At 41.6% G+C, this 21,737-nt stretch overlaps 1 protein-coding gene and 1 non-coding gene across 3 annotated transcripts in view; one reads left to right on the forward strand and one right to left on the reverse strand.

Annotated features, from left to right (window-relative positions):
- The window catches only part of fgd5a (FYVE, RhoGEF and PH domain containing 5a), a 35,451-nt gene that overhangs the window by 11,446 nt on the left and 2,268 nt on the right, over positions 1-21,737 (forward strand). For both annotated transcript variants that reach the window (XM_034121904.1, XM_034121905.1), the window contains exons 3-18: positions 966-1,083; positions 2,637-2,695; positions 3,058-3,088; positions 6,816-6,967; positions 8,090-8,246; positions 13,463-13,553; positions 14,629-14,679; positions 14,866-14,924; positions 16,011-16,082; positions 16,292-16,360; positions 19,580-19,663; positions 19,763-19,842; positions 19,983-20,079; positions 20,367-20,504; positions 20,770-20,872; positions 20,985-21,121. In XM_034121904.1, coding sequence (XP_033977795.1) covers positions 966-1,083; positions 2,637-2,695; positions 3,058-3,088; positions 6,816-6,967; positions 8,090-8,246; positions 13,463-13,553; positions 14,629-14,679; positions 14,866-14,924; positions 16,011-16,082; positions 16,292-16,360; positions 19,580-19,663; positions 19,763-19,842; positions 19,983-20,079; positions 20,367-20,504; positions 20,770-20,872; positions 20,985-21,121 — 1,498 coding nt within the window. The remainder of the gene's footprint in view (positions 1-965; positions 1,084-2,636; positions 2,696-3,057; positions 3,089-6,815; positions 6,968-8,089; positions 8,247-13,462; positions 13,554-14,628; positions 14,680-14,865; positions 14,925-16,010; positions 16,083-16,291; positions 16,361-19,579; positions 19,664-19,762; positions 19,843-19,982; positions 20,080-20,366; positions 20,505-20,769; positions 20,873-20,984; positions 21,122-21,737) is intronic.
- trnae-cuc lies at positions 21,386-21,457 on the reverse strand. Its single transcript has one exon. It is a non-coding gene; the product is annotated as a tRNA-Glu (tRNA).

Consider the following 21,737-nt stretch of genomic DNA (forward strand, 5'->3'; position numbering starts at 1 on the left):
ATGGTGATTTTAACTTCACATATTTTGCGAATTCTCCCAAATTGGGGTCTTAAGCATTATTTGCTTAAAACGTATGAAAACATTGAATCAGTAACCATTTTCGATTATTTTTCTGTTGATCGGCTTATTGATGAATGGACTAATCGCTGCAGCTCTAGATAGGAATATAAGCTTTTCTGGAAAATATATAGGAAATGATTTATAAAACACAATCCTATTTCTGATGCAGGCTGTTTTACCCGTATGCCTTTAAGTAAGCAGTCAAAACCCAAGGAGATAGCACAACTTTTCTCAATTGAACTTTAAAATCTCTTTTTTTTTATCAAATGCATCAATCAGTCCCACAAAGTCTTTTAATTAGATGTTGCACAGCGGAGGTAAAAGGTGGATACATTGCATACTATACAACTGAAGTTTGGAAAAGTTGTTATCCAGTTATCATCGCGGCAAAATATGCATTCGATCAAACACACTGAATCGATTTGACTGTGCCTAAGGATATTAATAATTACCACGGATAGCATTTAAAGGGATTACATGTGAAGTGACCTACAGCGTGGCCCCCTCAGGTAGAGTAGCACACAAAAGGATTACCGGTGTACGAACACACTGTGCCATCTGTGAGAGAGAACTAATGATGAAAGAGATTACAGTGTGCCACTGGAGGGCTCTACGGGAGGATTGGAAATGCTCAGAGGCACACACAGGAAAAGGGAAAAACATATATTTATAGCAGACTTAAAGCTCAGTGGTTTGAGAATAGGCTGCTGCAAAGATTTAATGCAAAGGTACTTTTGGGAATGTGTCATTAATGCCTTAATGTATTGCCAATTAAAAATACTTAGTGTCTTTCTCTCTCGTAAAAGCAATGCTATTGAAGATGTGCTTTAATGTAGAAGCTGTAACTATTAAGTATTCATATTTCAAGCTGCTTTGCTGTATTCATTCCTCTCTTCCCTTGGCAGTGCCTACACGGAGCCTTTCCCGATGAACGCCGTCTCTGCTGGGCTGTCAGCGGACGAGGACCACGGGCGCACTTCAGAGGAGGAAGAGGGGGCGGCTGAGCAGAGTTATGACCGGCAGGTGAGATATGGGATACAGAGACAGATGAAAGCAGGGTAGAAGATGTTTAATTATGTTCTCTGAGCTACCGACTGGCATTATATTAATAGACCCTGTGGAACTCATATTTAAAATATTCTACACATGGCGATGTCAGATTTGAATGAAGATGACAATATAATATATATTTACGAGAGTAGGACTGAACAACAGAATCTAATGTAAATTATTGTGTGTATCTTTTCTACAGGAAGATACATCATAAACGATGCAAGTTTTTGTTCCATTGTCTCCAAGTCAATTCGTTTTTTTAAATGTGTTTTGGGTTAAATGCCTGTAACAAGGTCTGTGGTTAACACAAACAATTTAATTATAATTTTCTATGATCTTCTGTGCAACCGCAGGAGTCCAGAACATTTTTTCCTTACGAGGACAATAAAGCATTTAGTTTAGTATCATAAAACTTTTTGTTCTGGGACATAAAATCTGGCAGTAATTACCTCTATTGTGAATTGCAAAGCTACTACGTGTCTTACAATATGCAGTTGCTAACATGTGGCTAAATGAGAATACAGTAGTTGGTGACATACAGTCATGCGCCCATAAGGTTTTTGGGATTGCTTTCATGCTTTCATGCTTAATAAACCAAAATGTGGTAAAGGTTATATAGCTAAAGAAAATATGTAGGCTAAGTAATATAAACCTATGTTTGCCACACACACAGCTTATTTTCTGCAATTATCCAAAATCCAATAAAAAAGCTGTCTTGCTTTTTCTGAGGGAAACACAATGCTAACTTCCCTGTTGGCCTACAAAAATACTTTATCCATGCAGCACTCTATTCACCAGCCTATATTGCTTTAGGCCTCAAACTCCCCGTACAGTAAAAGGCATCCATTTTACAGTAGCTCAGAGAAGGACCCCACCCGTCCTGCTCCCATAATAATATCAGGCCACAGCTCACATCACGTGACACGCATTTCCTTGTTTTCTCCTTCTTCAAAGCAAAAAAACAATAAATTGAGGAAAAAACAGAGAGGAAGAGGACCAGAGAGACTTGAGTTGGCTGCAGGAACAGTTTATTTTAATGGAACTGTGTTTTGGTTTTACTTCGAGGAAATGAGGATCAGCGTGCCTTAATGCATTATTTGTGAAATGCCCCATAAAGGAAGAAACAAAATAACACTGACAAAGCACCGGAGCCTTGCCGGTAAACCCCTAAATGGCTTCAATGTTATGTTTCGGCTCGGATGTTTTGAGACCCTGTGATTAGCCTTTAAATCAATGGGCAGCAGTGTTGTCGCAACAGCCTCTCATACATAATGTATCTGAATTTAAATGTTCCGTATTTGAGCAACCCTTTGTGTCTCTGCTGTTACTGTAATGAAATAATCAGTCTTATTTCGACAGCAGAAAACTGACACAAAAAAAAGAGAATTTGCTTTATTGTCAGCCTCCTTGGCTGCTGTGAAGCTGTTCCTATTAATGTTTGAGAGGAATAAGTGCCCTCAGAGAGCCTTTAAACATTAGCTGTGTTCATTCATCTCACACTGTTCTCCCTCGCTGTCACGCAGATTGATGGCCGATCCCGAGCGTTCTACGTCGCCAAAGAGCTGGTCGACTCAGAGAGACTGTGAGTATCTGCGCTGGATTTCCCCGTTTGCACACAGACGCATCCAAATCTGATGTTTTTGTGGCCTTGTCTGTACTCTCCTTTTCCTCTGACTGTATCTCTGCTGCTCCTGAGCTAATTTATCCTGAATGCGGACTATCTGACAGCCAATTACACAAGTGTCTTACGTAACTTATTAAACACACCAGGCTTTCCCTTGCCCTGCTACACACTTAACCATTCTTCTGATGTACTTTTCCCATCATGCATAATTTAAATAATTTAATGAGTCTTGTAGAAAAGATTAACATAGTTGTGTAGAAGGTTGTAAATTCTTTTCACAGTTTAATTAAATCTTGTGTTTCTCTCTTCTTCTTTTCCAGACACGTCAGCGCCCTCAAGTACCTTCAAGAGGTAAGAAAAGCTTCGCTGCCACGCCATAAGCGTGTCACATTGGCTTTGAATGTAACCTCCTTTAAAGCCTATTAAACTTTCTTAATGATAACATCACTTCCTGTTTGTCTGCTCCCCATTCTCTGTCACGTCTCCTGTCGTAAGGCTCTGCTCAGGTTTATCAATGTTGTTGCAGCGAGATCTACTTCCTGGTCTTGACAGAGTTGATGTGTTGCACACTGGAGTGGTCAGTTGTAAGATGACGCAGCGTGCGTACTGCGGGCGTTTTGCTGATGCTGTCCCTGTATCCTTACTCAACTACAGTGGCGAGCCGTCAGGGCCCTCTAGGCCCTCTGTGAGGGCCTAAGATATTCCAAAAAATAATATTTAAAAACATTTTAAAAATATATATATTTTTTAAATATATATTTTTTTAATATTATTTTTGTTATATTTTTCATTAGTTTTACCGAAAAAAAACTTGATTTAATTGTATTTAAAATAACATTTCCAAAGAAATAAATCCTTCGAATCTGCCTGTTCAGTCTCTGTTGAATGTGAAGGGTTACATGAAAGAAGCTCGTCTGGCCCTCTCTGCGATTCACAGAGGGCCCGCTATAGTAACTGAACGAGAGAGTAATGTCAAATGACAGTACAATTGACCAATCATATCTTCCCTCTAAATGGGTGGGTTTTATTATCGCGGACTAGATGACAAGTTCCGCCCGCTGTGAAACTTTTCTTGTTTCCATAGCAACAACAACTTCCTGTCAACAGCGTGAACACGCCTTCAAAATAAAAGCATGCCAAATTACACTTAAGACATACAACTGCAACGAAAGTAACAAACACAATGCAATATCATTTTCAATGTCAAAGAACACAAATTGTGTTCACAGGTGTTGTTTTGTGTGGTAGAGGGTCGCTGTCATTGATGCGTTTTGCACCCTGGGCCGTTGTTTTGATATTCCGCTGAAGTATACGCTGTGACGTAATAACTATTTTTTTTCTTTTTTTCGAGGGAATTGGTGGGGGTCAGAGGGCCTAGGTATAAAGCTCACGGCTCGGCACTGGTCAACTAATACAATGATACATACATACAATGATTCATAACAACTCAGCTGGCAATCTGCCACCTACAGGTCACAAAAAGTCGGCTGGGCCCTTTAGTTGTTGTGGTTTATGCACAGTATGAACTTCATATGGCCTTAAAATGGAGAATATCCCCTTTAGAGGTGAAATGACTTCTGTTAATGCGGGAGAGAGGATTTAGGGTTGAGCTGGGGTAAGCTTCATATGGTCGGCCATGCATCACCATCAACTGTTTTCATCTACTTCCATCAATTCTCACTTACTGCCTGTCAAAACAAGACCAAATCACTGGAGGGAAGGGATTTACCAAACGCACCACATAAACGACGGTGAAACAGTTAAAAACTAGAAGGGTGTGTTCATGAGCTTAAGTTAAGTGTTTTATTTCATTGCTCCAAAGCTTTTAATCAACATGTCGACATCTGTTTCCGAGTTGCCGTTCCGACTTAAGGGAGGGTTAACGTAAATGTTCGCTTTCGGAAACTACATTTTTGGATTATTTTGACACAACATGAATGCAGCAGCAATGCTCTCTCTTGCAATGTTAATGAAAGTGAAACATAATCCGTGAACCCCCCTCCTGATCCAATCCTCTCCAAAATGTAATGGGTTTTTCCTTGGCTCATGCTACACCCTTTCACCAAGTTTCATGAAAATCTTTTAGCATTGTTCTGCTGAGAAACAAACAGACAAACATAACCTCCTTGGCTGAGGTGAGCATTATTTAATTTTAATGAAAAGGGAAAGTCCCGCTGGAGACGTCAGATAGGCAACACCTTTGGAAGAACGGTGAGGAAGAGTTGCCATTAAGGTAATGGTTGCCAGTACAAATCTGACAGCTAGAGTCATTGAACCAGGAGAAGCCCATCAGTCAGCCTGTACCTTATAACCTTGAATGAGGTCATAACCTGCATTTCTTACATGTGCCCACCCACCATGATTTATGAAAGCCTGCTGTGGGCACACTAGCAGCTGCTTTGTGTAATGTCTAATTTGACGCCATTAAAACAGCAAGTAATGCAAATATTATACAATGGACGCCTCTAATATTCATAAATCTGCAATCTCATCATTATGCTCAATTATACTAATTAGCTGCTGCATGCCAAAGCACTGACAGACACAAATTATGTAAGTCAATGTGGGCTTTAAAGTGACAATTTGACAGTGTCTTGAATCGTTCAGTTCAAGTTATTTTTTCGATACTAACCTTGGTTTGAGCGCCTCTTGTGTAACCACAGGACCTAATTGAATCTTCTTGCCACCTTTCTAAGGTGACATTGAGGGCTTTTTTTGTATCATGCTGCTGCATAATGCATAGCTGCTGTGTTCGGGTGTTATTATTCTTCAAACTTCAAACAGTGATGTGTTGAGATATTAGTTACTGAGCAATACAGCTGGGAAACACTCCAGCCGTACAAACACACAGTTTGGGGTGTGAGGGGGGCCGTTAAGTGAGAGGCACACATGAGCTATTGTTCCATTGTTTGATAAAAAATAACAAGAATACAAAGAATTTCCAAAGCCTGTCTGCACATAGGAAGGGAGGCCGTGCTCCTCTTCTAAAGGCCTTTCCCTGCAGCAGCTTCAACACATAGGGCTTATTATTCTTGTTTGTAGCCTGTGACCTCGAACAGATTCTCTTTGCTGAGCTATGACCGAGCATGACTGGCTGCTCAACCGACTGCTTAACGTTGCTTTTGACCTGTCTGATGTGAGGGAATAAGGTTGGGAGTGGACCGGGGAAATCTGGAGAGTCCTCTCATTCATGGATCGGAGTATTTGTGTGTAACCCGGGAGACAACCAGAGCTGTTCTTCTCCCCGGCAGATGTGATGAATGTTAACTCATACGCGATCGATTGTGCATGATGAACGGCGTGTTCTGAAGCACCCGGTGTCACCGCAACTTTATTTGTTTTATGTCTGTGCTTTACTCAGAACTGGAATAGATGGACTCCAGACATGTATCCCTCACACACACACACACACACACACACACACACACACACACACACACACACACACACACACACACACACACACACACACACACACACACACACACACACACAGAGATTTATTTATACCTTCATCTATGTTTTGTGTGGATGAATAACATATCTTTTGGTTTTTTAGTCCCGTGTGACATAACTCTTCATATTGGCCCTCTTAGTGTCTGGCACTGCAGCTATTAATGCCTGTTGCTTATGTTTTATGTGCGCTGAATAGACTTCAGTGAACCTGAATTCATTGTATATCAGTGAATTTTTTGTTTCTTGTCTAAGGAGACATGAAAAGTGGGGATTTTGTACGAACCAGCATTGTGTCATTGAGCACCAAGGTCTTTATGCAACAACACCTGGTGTGATACTCTTGTACAAGCAATGCCGCCTTTCCTGAATGCCTGGACAGAGCCCAAAGTGGTGGGGAGGCTCTGAGGTGATTTGAAGGGAGGGTGGCAGGAAGGATGTTTAGGAGTATCTGACCTTCCTTCCATTTCTCTCCCCTTTTTCATTCCTCGTTGCCTTTAATTTCTCCTGCTCACTTCCTTCTTTTACCTTGCCCTTTCCTCCATTCCCCTCTCGTTCTACCCCATATGTCTGTTGTTTTAAATATCCCTCTTTCTCACAAATCCCTTTTCCCTCTCCTGTGCAGGACTTTAGGTCTGCAGTGATGGAGGCGCTAGGGGAGGAAGAGGAGCCTGTGCTGGAGGAGCAGAGGTTAGGAGAGATATTGGGCATGCTCCCCCAGGTCTACACCCTCCACAGCAGCATCCTTACTGAGCTGGAGGAACGCATTACTCAGTGGTAAGAAACACCAGGGACATTACTGTTAGTTGTCCTGTTGCCTGTGTTGTACACTGCAGATGACGCAGTTCCTAATCGTGGTGTATTTAGTATGTAGCCACAATACAGTTGAAACTGAGACAGGCTAACGCAGCATGGATGTCAAGTATAAAAAACGCCATCCTCCATTCTACACTGAGGTCACACAATAATTACTCTACAACCTATAACCCTGCTTTAAAATGCGTAGCAGGATAAAATAACACTTTGTGAGGTAATTCTTTAACCAGAAAGACGTGTAAAGGAGCAGATCCAAAGGTTATTTAGAGACTAGCAGACACAATGACAATATTTACTGGCTGAAATTCAAAAAGACAGGCTGATTACAGAATAACAAAACTCCATGCAACAACAACAACATACAGACAACGCTAAATAAAACTGGAAACACAGAACATGAAGGAATTACATTAAATACATTAAACATAAGGGCAGGGCAGATTATGACAATATGAGACAAGGGATATTCCCATCTTTATTTTTGTTAAGAAGCAAATTTCCTGAAATGTCCAACTTTTCATTTAATTTAAAATATCAATTAAAACCCTCTCACAATGACATCTTTCTAGACATTTTCAGATGTTCCATAATCTTACGAGTGATGGATTATATTCCTAAAATAGTGAAGTCACAATGAATGTAGTTTACTGTAAAGAAAATTGAAAGCAAAATGTTAACCTCTGTTTGTTTAAGGTTGTCGACATCATTATGGGAAATGTATGAAAACTAGGGGAGAAGTAAAGGAAAGTGGTTAGAGCCAAAAACAAGTCATGGATTCCTTGAATGACAATTCTAGAATGTTGAATACAAATTCTAGAATGTTGAATACAAATTCTAGAATGTTGAATGACAATTCTAGAATGTTGAATACAAATTCTAGAATGTTGAATGACAATTCTAGAATGTTGAATACAAATTCTAGAATGTTGAATGACAATTCTAGAATGTTGAATGACAATTCTAGAATATAAAATGTTTCATGGTAGACTATCGATCTTTGCATTGATATAAATAACAAACATTCACTGTGCATGAAATTACTTGAGAAAATGTACTTAATCTTAAAATGTTCTATCTGTGCAGGGAGGAGAGCCAAAGGGTGGTCGATGTGATCCTGTCGCGTCGCGAGGACTTTGGGGTGTTTGACACCTTTATCTCAGAGTATGATCGCAGCATGTTCTTACTGGAGGAAAGCTGCAAAGACAACCAGGCCTTCACCAACATCGTTAGGAAATTTGAGGTAAAACGCAGAGCAGTGAAACTAGATCCTGAGCAGACAAAGGGAGCTTTTAATTGTGTCTCCTGCCAACAGTTAGTCTTTGTGTCTATTCCCATTTTTTCCTTTGTGTTTATTATTTTACTGAGCGTACTGCAATAGATCCCCTCTTCAAAGGGGAGCTCGTAGAATTATTTTGACAGTCACATGCTGACAGTTTGACAGCTTAATCCTCTGGTTCAGTTTCTCTGTTTATGCAGGGAAGTTAAAGGGGACCTATCATGCAAAATGCACTTTGTGATGTCTTTTATACATACATATGTGTCCCCGGTGCGTCGGGGAACTCACGCAGCGTCAGAAAATAAAACCCTCTCTCTTTTCCTCCGTACCCAAATCTTTTAAAAACGGGTGTACAACGAGCGGATACAGATTCCATCCGAACTGACGTCAAATCGGCAGCGGACCCACAGAAAGTTGCTATCAAAAACAATGCCTGACGTGTTTTGGACGTAATCTAGTCTTTGTTTACATTAGCAAGCCTCGCTAACACTCAGAGCTAACCTGTACTGTAGAGCAAATGTGTTTAAAAAGCAGGAAATAAAAAAAGAACTCACCTTGTGATAAACCTGCAAGAGAAAAAGCATTTGAGCTCCATACTGTTTCAGAAATAATCCTTGACGTGGTTTAAACAGGATTGCGTTTTATCACAGCAGAATTTAACTTTATCTCCGGTAGAATTCTGATCAGGCATTAGCTCCGCCTCTTCTTTTCTTTTTTTCAAGCTAAGGACCCAAGATCCGTGTTTCTCTAACAGGGCTTCAAAAGAGGGGTTTCAGCAGTATGAGGGATGGTTACAATGGGTGAACTGTTTGGTATTTTGAAAAACAAACTTCACAGACATGTTTTGTATAGGTATGGCCCTACAATATATGTTTCAAATATAGCATGATAGGTCCACTTTAAGCCTTGTATGTGTTTCCAGGTAGTAAATATGGTACCTGTTTCCCCAGCGCCTTCAGCGGCTCTCAACTTAGATTTTGTTACCCAGCTCCACATGGAGATAATGGCCTTTTCTAAACCCCATCTATCCCTCTCCTCTCCATGGAGCTGACCTTTCCGATGTCATGCACGCATATTTTATACCCACTCAACACCAAATACTCATTCTTTGTCCAGCATGGATCCCTTCATCCTTTTCGCTCCCTGGAGAGCAGGAAAGTGGGATTTTGGTGTCAAGATCAAAATTCATAGCAAAGCTCATTCTAAACCCATCGCAATCGTCCACAGATTGTGTGCCTGGTCTACTTTAAGCAACACTTTTGATATATTGGAGGAATGGGTATAGTTCAAACTGGTGACAATGTAATTGGCCATTTGTAACTAAAAGACAGGATATTAAGAGAGCCTAAAGATAAGACCAAAGAGATTCACGGATAGATTTCTCATTTTCATGCAGCTGTGTCCTGGTCTATAGAATTGATTCACAATTTGCCGCTGTGTGGCAGCACACAGGTCACCCTGAATAATAAAATATCCCAATTGAAAGCCTATCCTGGGTTTCTGTTTATGTTAAACATTGAATTTCACAAAGCTTCCTACTCAACTAAGCGTCTTTCCCCCCAAAATTGTACGCATTACCAGTCCCATGCTGTATTTGGATACACTTTGAGTGGCTGACACAATGCTTCCAGGCTCATCGAGGTTGATAAGAAAGAAACGGACAAGGCACCAACTGTCTCCGCTCATGAATATTCAGAAGCAGCTGCCCCTTCCAAAGAAAATGTTGGCTCTGCCAGACTTTAGCGAAGCTTGTGTAAATAGAAGAGAGTGGAGGTGAGAGATGAAGACCCTTAACCATCACAATTATCTTTAGTATCTTACAAAGTGTCTTCGATAACCTTGATCGAATTTGTGCCACTTTATTTTAGCCTCATGAAGTTGATAATAGTCCCTTTTCTCACATCATAAACCACTAATTGCCACCTGGAGTAGCAATAAATGGATTGATTTGCAAAGAAGGATACACGCATTAAAGGACATGATCATATCTAAGGACAGAAGTATATTGTATGTTCTGCAGAAAGGTTTGTCTCATCTCATCTTGCACCTCTAAATTAACACCCAGAGGCATAATCAATAACCTATTCTCAGTCCACCGGCAGATTCACCACACCTGCCACTGCATATACACACAGAACATTGTGTTAACATTTCCCATACTGCATATAAGACTATAATCTGAGGTCTGTCCTCCCCAACCTCCCCACACCAGGGCATTGTTTTTGTGTGATGGATGCTGTGTTGAATCAAAGCACTGCCTTGGGATTTGCAAGGTGTGTGTGACCCCACTGTAATGAGGGAGAAGGAGGGCTCAGGGAGAGCAAGGAGGATCGTACGGGTCATAGGACAGGACACTATATGTACTACTGAGAGGGGTCGATAATCTTTTATCTGTCGGCCGTGTGACGCCTCATTATACTTAGTAGTGGAAACACTGATTTTTTTTGTATTAATTGACTGCAGATATTTTTGTGAATTGAAAAAAATGTTATAGGGCGTTTAGTAGAGTTTATTTGCCCGTCTGTATTTCTACGACGGTACGCTCAATGACCTCTCATGGTTGCGATGATACACAATATTAGAACTATTTTATACCTTTGATGAAAGCTGGCTCCTTATTCTTGTTAACCAGCCGATAAATGCTTCTGTAACAAAAGCTTTTTCTTTTTTTTTTAAACACCCTTACCTTGACTTAGGCAGGCCACATGTTGGCCTTTGCCATCACTCAAAAACTGACTTCAATAGAACAGTTTGGTCTCTCTTAGAACCGAAGCATCTGCAGATGAAATCCACACCCAATGTGTTATGATTCACTAAAGTTAGATATGAGAGATCCTTTTAATTGTAAGGGTAGGGGAGAGGGAGAAACCCCTGGTAGAGATCTGCACTCTACTGCGTGACCTTTACAAGTTTTTCATCAATTCATCTCTTTCTTTGTTTCAAGACTGAACCCATTACCTCCCTCAACACGTCTTCTTCTTCTCAACCTTCCCGCTTTATTTTGCTCCAAGCCAAAGCCCAGCAGTCTAAGTGGTAGTAATATCATTGTAGATGTGGTGATGACAGTGATGAAGTAGCCACAGACTCTGATCAGATCAGAGCTAGACCTTTACACGATTAAAGCCTCCTCTCCACAGCCAGTCCCCCTGTTTGCCACACCATCTATAAACATTGGGTAACACAGTGTGGTGTTTGTACATATGTGTTTGTGTGTGTGTGTGTGTGTGTGTGTGTGTGTGTGTGTGTGTGTGTGTGTGTGTGTGTGTGTGTGTGTGTGTGTGTGTGTGTGTGTCTGTGTGTGTGTACCTTTGTTTGTGAGTGTTTGCACCTTGTTGTGCTGGTGTCTGATTGTTTCGCAGGGACATGTCCATACACAAATTGTGAAACTAGTTTATGAAATCCCCTTTCCAAAGCACATCCACTTAGATTTATATTCATGCCATGGCTTGTGTCGGTGTGAAGCCTGTGTGTGTTTTCTCTTGTGCAAGAAGCCCAAAGGAGAGGAGGAGGCTGTGCAGCAGGTGGACATAGAGCGATAGGGGGAGAGAGAGATGGAGTGAAATCCTTGTAAAGGCAGCTGGGCAATGAGGCAGACAGAAGCTAATTAGAGAAGCAGTCTCCTTTACAACTCCCCAATTAGATCAGTGTGTGCATTTTGTGTGTGTGTGAATGTGTGTGTGTGTGCATTCAGCAAATTAGCTGGCCGTGAAAGAGTCTGAAAAGTGTTGGTGTATGTGTGTGTGCATGTGTTTGTCTCCCAGCACGAGGCATCACCCACTCCCTCTTCTCTCCTCCCCCATTTGGCTCGCTCGCCCAAACAAACCACACGCTAATTACCATCTCTGGAAAGCCACTTCCTCTGAACAAGTGTCAATTGGATGACAATTTACAAGCGACACTTGAGTAGAGCGGATGTTCTGAAACCCAAGCTGGTCTAATAATGGAGAGCTGGTTATTATAGTACTCGATGCATCATGTAGTGATAGGAGAGAAGAGGAAAGAGAGCAGAAAAGAGAGATGAATTAAAACAGAGGTTGTTGCTGAGGGCCGAAGTTAAGGAGAGAAGGATGCGACAGAGAATAGGAACAAAAAGATAGTTTTTGTAAAGGCCTGCTCATTAAAAGAGGCATCAGCTCTTTGTTTTACTTTTGACTCCTGCACTCCAGATTGCGATAATGAAGACAAAGAGTGGTGTGTTTTCCTCACATCCCACCCCTACCCTTTACAGGCCAAATCAGTGTTATCTCATCCCCAGCCCAAGGTCTGTGTGTGTGTTTATCCCTGCTTGTGTGTGGAGGGGCGCATCAATAATATATTGTTTGTGAATGTGTCCGAGACGAGTTCATTGTGTGTCTGTGTGGGTTCTTGTCTGTGTGCAGTGTGTGTGCAGTGTGTGTGCAGTGTGTGTGCAGTGTGTGTGCAGTGTAAATAAGATGAAGATGATGTTTCCCGCAGGGCGCTATCTGTGCCTCTCTAATGAAAGATAGGACTTCATTGGATTAGAAAATGCTCTGTGTATGTGTGTGTGTGTGTGTGTGTGTGTGTGTGTGTGTGTGTGTGTGTGTGTGTGTGTGTGTTGTGTGTGTGTGTGTGTGTGTGTGTGTGTGTGTGTGTGTGGTGTGTGTGTGTGTGTGTGTGTGTGTGTGTGTGTGTGCGGTCGGTCTGTCCCCATTGCTCTTCTACCGCTCAGGGCATGAATACCTGTCAGAGGCAATTAGATCCTGATAGATTTTCTAAAGCTCTCTTTGATTGGACCAATTTCTGCCCCCTTTCACCTGCAAATGACTAATGTCAGGAGAACAATGGGAGTTGTTCAGGGGTTTTCTTTGCTGAGAAGATGCGTCAAGGTCAGCCAGTCCGATAGTGTCCCCGTGGTCACTAGTGACCTTGACTCGCAGCATCGCAGCATTATAGAGGTTACCTTCAAAGAGATGTGGTTTTCTGGGTGCATTTCAGGAATGCCTTTTGACGATCAAGCTATATATTTGTTTTAATGGTTTGATCTCAGTGGTAGTCAAACAATTCAGTAGCCCACACTGAAAACAACTTCATATAGGATATCCTACAAGATGTCAAATTCAAGCTTTGACTATGAGTCAACGTAGCAATTTAAAACCCATGTAAAGTTGTGAAATCTGTATATTTACTTCTTTTCTTTTTTGACCTCTGTGTGTGAACAGACAAGAAGCCCAGAAGAAGCTGAAATCCCACTGAAACACCAGCTGCTGCAGGTCATAGTGAGAGTGCTTCAATATCGAATGCTACTCACAGGTAACAGACAAATACGCACATACGCAAGGCTATTCAATACATTTTAAAACAAGCTCATGTAATTTTCCCTAACAAGGGCTATTGAAGCTCTTCATAACAACTATGGGATAACATTAGCCGCTAAAACCAACACAGTCTCACGGCATTTCGTGTTATAGTCACGAAATGAATCTATTGATTCGTGTTCACCAACACGATTTCGCCATTTTTTTCGTGTCACACAGAACGATTTTAAAAGCAATGTAAATAATAACAAATTAGAAGGAAAAAGACATTTAAAAAAATACAGATTTAAGTATTCTGACACAGAACGATTTTAGAAGCAATGTATTTATATTGGTAGTATGTTTCGTGCCTGCACCAAATAATAACAAATTAGAAGGAAAAAAAGATGACATAAAATACAGATTTCAGTATTCTGAGGCTCTGAGCCCCATTTCTTTTCCTCACTGACCAAAAAAACTCAGACATTATACAATTTAAAATAAAAGGGATAGGGTTAGGCTTAGGGTAAGATATTGAGTAAGAACATGTTTTTATGAACCACACAGCTTCTGGTCTTCCAAGACCCGACCGGACAAAAAGACGTGTTGCAGGCACGAAACATACTACCAATAGAAATACATTGCATTTAAAATCGTTCTGTGTGACACGAAAAAAATGTGAAAATCGTGTTGGTGAACACGAATCAATAGATTAAATTACACGAAATGCCGTGAGACTGGGTTGGCTAAAACGTACTGTAACAGTAGCAAATAAGTTAAGCACTGCTAATGTTAGCTAACTGTAAGTGAGCCACGGTTAGCTAGGCTACTGTGTACCTAACCAAGTATCTTCTAAGTGAGTTGGGTTTGTTATTTTGCTCATGAATTCAAGTTTTTCAAGAAGAATTAGCATTTTTTTTCTTTTAAAACATACTCCTGCTTTTCAAATGTACCAGAGAAGACAGGTTGTTAGCATAACGTTGTGTATTAGCCTAGTTCTAACCATGTTGTACTATACTTTACAGTTTATAAAATCTAATTTGTTTTTTAAACCTTATTTTCATGCCTTGACCTATCTCTGTCTTCTCCAGATTACCTGAACAACCTCTCTCCTGATTCTAAAGAATATGAGGACACGCAAGGTAAACCTGAATGCCATTAAAGTCATGTTTTATCACTAGTAAAAGACATACTGATACATGCATACAGACTGCAGCTGCTAAACATGTATCAGGCCCTATTTGTCCTCTCACAGTCACTGAGTGTGTCTTTATTGAATTGGGTTGCGCATAAATCTCTCTCTCTTTCTATCTCTGTTTATGTTGCAGCTGCCTTGGTGATCGTGTCCGAGGTGGCAGACCAGGCCAATGACAACCTGAAACAGGGGGTGAGTTAACTCTAAAAAGACTCTGGGTGTTTCTCAATCGCGAGTAAAGCTGCTCCAGAGCCACTATTTCAAGCATACTACGTCATCGAGTGCCGCCGAAGTACTATTCCAATGTCCAGCATACTTGGAATTCTACCGAGCTCGGCGTACTTCGTTTGGAGAAATTTCTAGGCTGCACATGAGTAGACTCCGCGGTCTTAAAATCCCCACAATGCTTTGCGCACGGACCAATTTCCCCAAATCTGTGGCGGAAAATGTAAGGCGGGGCCTCTCATATGACGCACACCTGCACACTTGCTAGCGTGTTCCACTCTTTGTTTTCCGAATGCCAGGAAGTATTCTTGCCTCGCTTCTGAAGCAAGATGCTCGGCAGACATGTGCTACCAAGCAAGCGTACTCGCGATTGAGAAACACCCTCTGTGTGCTTATATCATTGACACTGTTAAGCTCCTGTTGAGTTTGATATAGTCCCAGCCCAGCGTGCTGTTACTGAGACACGTCATTATATTCCGCTTGGCAATGAAAAGCAATTCTAGGATGGAGATGGAGCGTAAAGAAGTTAGACAGCTGAGGTTTTCCTGTGTATCAATCCTTCTTCTAAATGACACGCAACAGTGAAGGAGAGGTCTATCCCTCTTTGGGGAGGCCGACCTCTGTCGCCCGTTGAAAAACGCAAGGGGCAAAGAAAGATGATGTCATCAGAAAGTCCCAGGTGTATCATTACAAAGGGAGCTGTGTAAGGGTGGACATGGCTTGTGCTCCTCCTCAAACATGGAGATCATTTACAAACCCTCTCGCCTCTCACTGTCAAGATCCCCTGTGCGTCCCTTTGGCTTGCCTCCTCTGTTTATCACACTTGCTTTTATTTCCTCTTCTGTGCACATGCCGGGACACACATGCACAGAATGACAGATAGTGGAAACACAGGGTCCCTCTATCTCTTTCCACCCCTCTATTCAGTTTTCAGTATCACATCCCTTTCCGCCTCCCTCCCTTTCATTCAGGAACAAACAGGGACAGTTTCATTCTTTGTCTCCTGCTCCGTCCATCACTGGATAATCTCTCTCTATCTCTTTGCTCCCTCAGGAGAACTTGCTGCGTCTGGTCCACATCGAATACAGCGTGAAGGGCAAGAGGGACCTCCTGAAGCCCGGAAGGGTGAGCATCAAGTGGCCAGTGTTACTGTCTCACTGTCAAAACACAGCGACACATTGTTTTGTCGTGACGTCTGACAAACAATATTTGAAGGCCTTGACAGGGTCTTCAAATATTGAAGACCCTGTCTTAAAACAAAGTTGACGTAGGCAGCCATTTGAAATCTTAACATGTTATTATTATATTTCTTATGTGTGTTGTTTCTTCTTCAGATGTTTGTCAAAGAGGGCACTCTGATGAAGGTCTCGAGGAAAAGCAGGCAGCCTCGACACCTGTTTCTGGTAACATATCATGCACTCTTTATGACACATGTTTAGACTGCAATAGCTGTCATGTAGGCCTTTGACATACTGTTTTCCCTTTTGTTTGACATTTTGTGAAATACTCTTATTAGTTCAACTGCTAAGAGTTGGATGTGAAAGTCCATAACACTTCAACTATCATTAATTAACACCTAATATGTTATATCTTCAAGTTGTGATTTACCGGGAGGTTCCTTGCTGGGTGTAAGACAGATCAATTTAACAAGATAAAACGTGTTAATTAGTCAGCTTCAGAGGTGTTGGTAGGTGTATTTTTAACTTTGGGAAAGGAAGGACAGGCTTTCCCTGTTTATATTCTCTAAATTAAGCTAACCACCTCCTGGCGATCGCTTCAACTTAAACAGACAGCTACTGTATGAGTGTAATATCAATTTCCTATCTAATAATGCAAATAAGCATGGTTTTCAAAATGTCCAACTATTTCCTGTAGGATGTTCAAATCCTTCTGCACCATATAAAAGTATCGTTTGTATTAGTTTGTCTGAGCTTTTCATTGAAGATATACCACATGTGATATTTGACATATTCAAAGAAAAATGTTGGTTTTCTTTTGGAACTTAACGCTCTCCATTAGGGGTTCAAATAAAGTCTTTGGGTTTGAACAATATTTCGATGCACACTTTGAGTTTGTAATGTCCAAGGGATTGATTTGTTTGTACAAAACATAAAAACAAAGCTAGCGGGGTCTGCGAGAATATGGTGGAATGTTGGGTGGAGATCGATTTGCGAGGTAGGGGAGGTTGGGAGGGAGGGCACGAGGCCAAGGCTGTAAGACCTCCACTTGGCACCACACCCATCCAGAGAGGGCCTCCCTCTTCGCTCCTCTCCGCCCCTCTCCTCTCAGGACTTGTTTTCGAGGGCCCCACTTCCTTACAGGATGTTTGGTGTGGGTCACTGGATGCTGGCTTCCTGTGTATTGGGAGGGGACTGACAGCAAAGTGAAGGCCAGACACCCTGTAGAATGCGGGGAGGAGGCGTTGGCGGAGGGGGGGGGTGGTGCTACACAAACACATAACGTGATACAGAGAAGCCCACTCTATTGTTCCATGTGCAATCAGTGCTGTCTCATGTTATGAATTATGCTTGAGCTACATATCCGTAGGAGCAGTATTTAGGATTTTTGGCTTGTCCTTGTTGATCCAACTTCAATACAAATTGATTTATGTATCTCTTATTTTTATCTTCAGTTTGCCCTTATTCTCCTTCAGTCCTTCTAAACAGGATTGCAGTCGAGGAATGACTGAAAAGGGCTGGTGGTTGACGCTTGTAGGCTATTAGGGTTATATAGCCATTCCCTCTCTTGAGGTTGACGGCTTCAGTGGGTCAGGTGTTATTTATGGGCTTTTAAGGAAAGAGAATCCGAACAATAGTGAAGATGAAAGCCATCACTCACCTCAGCGATGGAGAGAAGCTGCAGCCATGTCACAAGCCTGGGCTCAACGAAGAGGGTCGGATGAGTGAGGGAAGGGATTACAAAGAGGATGGAGATGGAGAAAGCTGCCAGAGGGAAGACAGTTTAAATGAAAGAAGAAGCTGAATCAGAGCTTTGATTCTCTGCCCTCACTTGAGTGGGCCTGTCTTTACCCTCTGGGTTGCGGCTGTAATTGTGCTGTAATTTCTTAAATTCCCTAGGGCTGGAAAGGGGTCGAGTTTGAGCCAATTTCCCCACATTTTATTTGTATTATTGCATTTTTTTCTCCACACTTTTGTTTATCGATAATGTTCAGGCATACAAGGAGCAGCAGTGGTTTTTTAAATATATATTTTTATTATTATTTATCACAATAGATAACAAAATAATTTGCCGTAAAAAATGTATATACAACAACATAAGTAGTACTTACACATAATGGAAAAAATAAGAAGTCAAAGAAAAGAAGGAAAGACAAAGCTGAATGAGACAAGAAGAGGAAATAAGAAAGAATATTGTACTTTGTATATTACTTTTGAGTTGTTCTCTTGGTGTAAAGAGATAATTACCTGTGGATGTACTACAGTCAATGCAGACCCTATATTATGTGATAAAAGACAGTTGTGGGTCTGTGCTGAGCATTTATTAGAAGGCGCATTTGAGATTGTGTCACAACTGTCTGTTTCTGCACTAAAGACTTAAGCTTTTAAATCAAATAAAAAAATATATTTCCTTTTTTTTGCAGTGTAAATGTAAGTATTGCATTCAGGCTAAGGCTCAAAACTCGTGCAGGGATCATGAAGAGTCAGGTCTAATCTTTGTGGGCCTAATCATACCTCCAAGGGGAATAAAATGAAGGTTTAGTGAGTTCTTTTGAAAAACTAAACGTCTTAAGTGCCGACAGGTCAAGTGGGTACATGTTGCGTCTCGTCTGGGAAAGTCGTTTGAGTCATCTGTAACTTGGCACTTGGCTGGTTTTCTGTGGAAGGAATCCTGGAGTAAATGAGCGGCGCAGGGTGGAGCAGACGAGCTGCGGTGGCTGCAGCCCAGAGGTCAGGGGCAGGACTCGGGCTTGGCCATCGCGCTGTGTTTTGTCTCCAGCCAGTAGAGTCCAGTGAACCCATTACTGCTGCGTGTGTTGGTGTGTTGTTGTTGTTGTGGTGAAGGTGGCCGGTTCCACCCAGTCCTGGTTCTCAGTGTAGCCTGGGAAGGTTGGGAGGGGAGGCCTGGAGCCCGGAGCAGGGTGGAGAATTCCTGGATGCTGCCTTTACGGCCCCAGCGGATGTTTAGAGCACACATTAGGTGTGACCCATGATATCATCCCTTTTGTCTGGGAAGGAATGAAATGCCTCTCGTAACACAATGGACTTCTCAGTGTGTTCAGGAGATCACAATACTTCTGGTCTGACAAGCAAATAAACAGTTTTAATACCTCATTTTGTTGTGTGCATACATGGGAATGTTGTGCACCAACATGTGTGAACACTGTGAAAGGAAACATGATCAAAGTAGTTAAGCACAGAAAGTTGCTCTCATGAAAGAAAGAATAAAGAGAGGTGTGTGCTGCAACTGTAGACATTATTCTCAAGGTAACACCACCACCTTGTGGCAATATGGGGTTTTGCATCCTTGAATAGATGGGAATTTAACACATGTTTGTAGTTAGTCAACTAAGACATTACATTATCTGCTATGTTATTCGTATAATCAAATAGGAGACCCCTAACATAATTTGCATTTTTCCTCATTCTATGTGTTTTTATCAGATGAACGATATAATGCTGTACACCTACCCGCAGCAGGATGGAAAATACAGGCTTAAGAACACGCTGTCTTTGTCCGGGATGAAGGTAGATTCACTTCTCCCTTTCATGACAATCTCAGTTAATCTCCAACTTTCTATATGTTTTGGTTTAACTGTGATGTGCATTTGCCCCCCTCACACACAGGTGAGTAAACCCCTCCTCGACGACGTGCTGAACTGTCTTAGGATCGAGGTGTCTGACATCACCATAACACTGTCAGCCAGGTGAGCATCTGACCAAACCTTAAAAATAATGTTTTTGAAATTGTTTCGAAAGACTTTTCTCTGATGATGGATGAATCAGTCTTGATGATCCATCTAAAGCCTTTCAGAAGTATGAGGTATGATTGTTTCTGTCTCCTCAGTTCAGTGGGAGAGCGTGAGGACTGGTTCCACACTCTGAGTCGCGCTGTAGCCGACCACGCTGCAGGACTCTGTACGTTTGGTGGACCCTGCAGTGAGGTAAGAAAGTAAAGAGAGGCTGTTTTTTATTCTGGGTTCATAATATATAATGTAATAATGAAATGTTTACATAAAAAATCTGCAATAATAAGGTGTGTTTCACATACAGTAACATTTGCTTAGATAGATGTAATTAGGATTTTAATTTACACTATGTTTTATCCAACAAAATAATCTGCTTAAATCCCTATTATATTGCGTTTAGACTTCCAAAAACGTTTTCACTGCAGTCAATAAACTCTGCCGATAATATTTCTATAACCACACCTGGTCCTTGCCTCCAACAGGCCCGTGAGAAGCTGTGGATGGCACTGGGTGAAGCTGCTCCTTCGCTGGTGCCTGTTTCTCATGTGATGATGTGCATGAACTGCACCTCTGACTTCAGCCTCACACTGAGACGACACCACTGCAACGCCTGTGGCAAGGTCAGATACACACAACTTTGTTTTTACAGTTTCTGAACCGGACCTGATATTAATAGTAATATAATATAATTAATTTCTAGGTTTCCAATAAAACCATTGTGCTAGGTTCTTCATTTAAGGGCCACTTTTGATCATTTGTTTGGTTCCAAGTTGTCATTTTATCATATGGATCAAATATCAAGTGTCACAAGGTCAAATAGCCTTTCTATGTATATGTGGTGTGTATATTGTGATATCTAAATGTGTGTATTGTGTCTCTGAGCAGGTGGTGTGCAGGTCTTGTTCCAGGAATAGATACCCTCTGAAGTACCTCAAAGACAGGGTGGCTAAAGTCTGTGATCACTGCTATACTGAGCTCAGGAAAAGAGGTGAATGTCAGCTTTTCTGCATGTACTTGTGATGGGGAACATCAGAAAGAAAAAAGTATTGTGTGCGTCTTCCTCTTGATATGGCATTAACTGTGCATGTGTTTGTCTGCAGGTGGCAGCTTGTCGGGGGCGTGCGGGAACTCCAGCCCTCGGACTCACCGGGCCAGCCGTCCGCTCTCTGCTGTCTTCCAGAGCCTGCAGCCCCCGAGCCTGTGGAAGAGCCGGAAGACCATCTCCCCTCTCAACCAGGTCTGTTTTCATAACAAATACAAATTAAGCTTGACGGGCCAAATTCCTGATCACTATGCATCTCAACCCCTCAACCCCTCAACCCCTCAACTCCAAATCCACTTCTCATTGTACATATGGTCATGATAGATGTTTAAGTGAGGCTGGTGACTGAGCACTTTGATGGAATGAAATCAAATCCTCAGTTTCAACACACATTTCTTTATAGTTCTATATGTTTTTATGTTTTTAATCGAACCCATAGTATCCAGTAAATAAAGTGAGTTCCCTGACCGGGAATCGAACCCGGGCCGCGGCGGTGAGAGCGCCGAATCCTAACCACTAGACCACCAGGGACCTGTGTCTGTAGTGTAAAGCTTGTGAATTGGAATGTTAGGCATGTATGACAACTGACAGCTGAAGAGTAGTGTTGAACAGCTGCCAGCGGGGTCACTATATGACTCTGTCCCCTTAATTCTCATCTTCAGAGGTTAGACAAAAAAACAGGAATGTAATGAAATCCTTCCCCTGCAATAGAAATCAGATTTGTTTTTGTTATTTGTTGAAATAATAGTTGAAACTGTCAGATAAAATGGAGATTGTGATTTTATAGTTTGTTGCTTTGGTGTATTACATT

Source organism: Trematomus bernacchii, unplaced genomic scaffold (genome assembly GCF_902827165.1).
Source record: "Trematomus bernacchii unplaced genomic scaffold, fTreBer1.1, whole genome shotgun sequence".
NCBI lineage: Eukaryota > Metazoa > Chordata > Actinopteri > Perciformes > Nototheniidae > Trematomus > Trematomus bernacchii.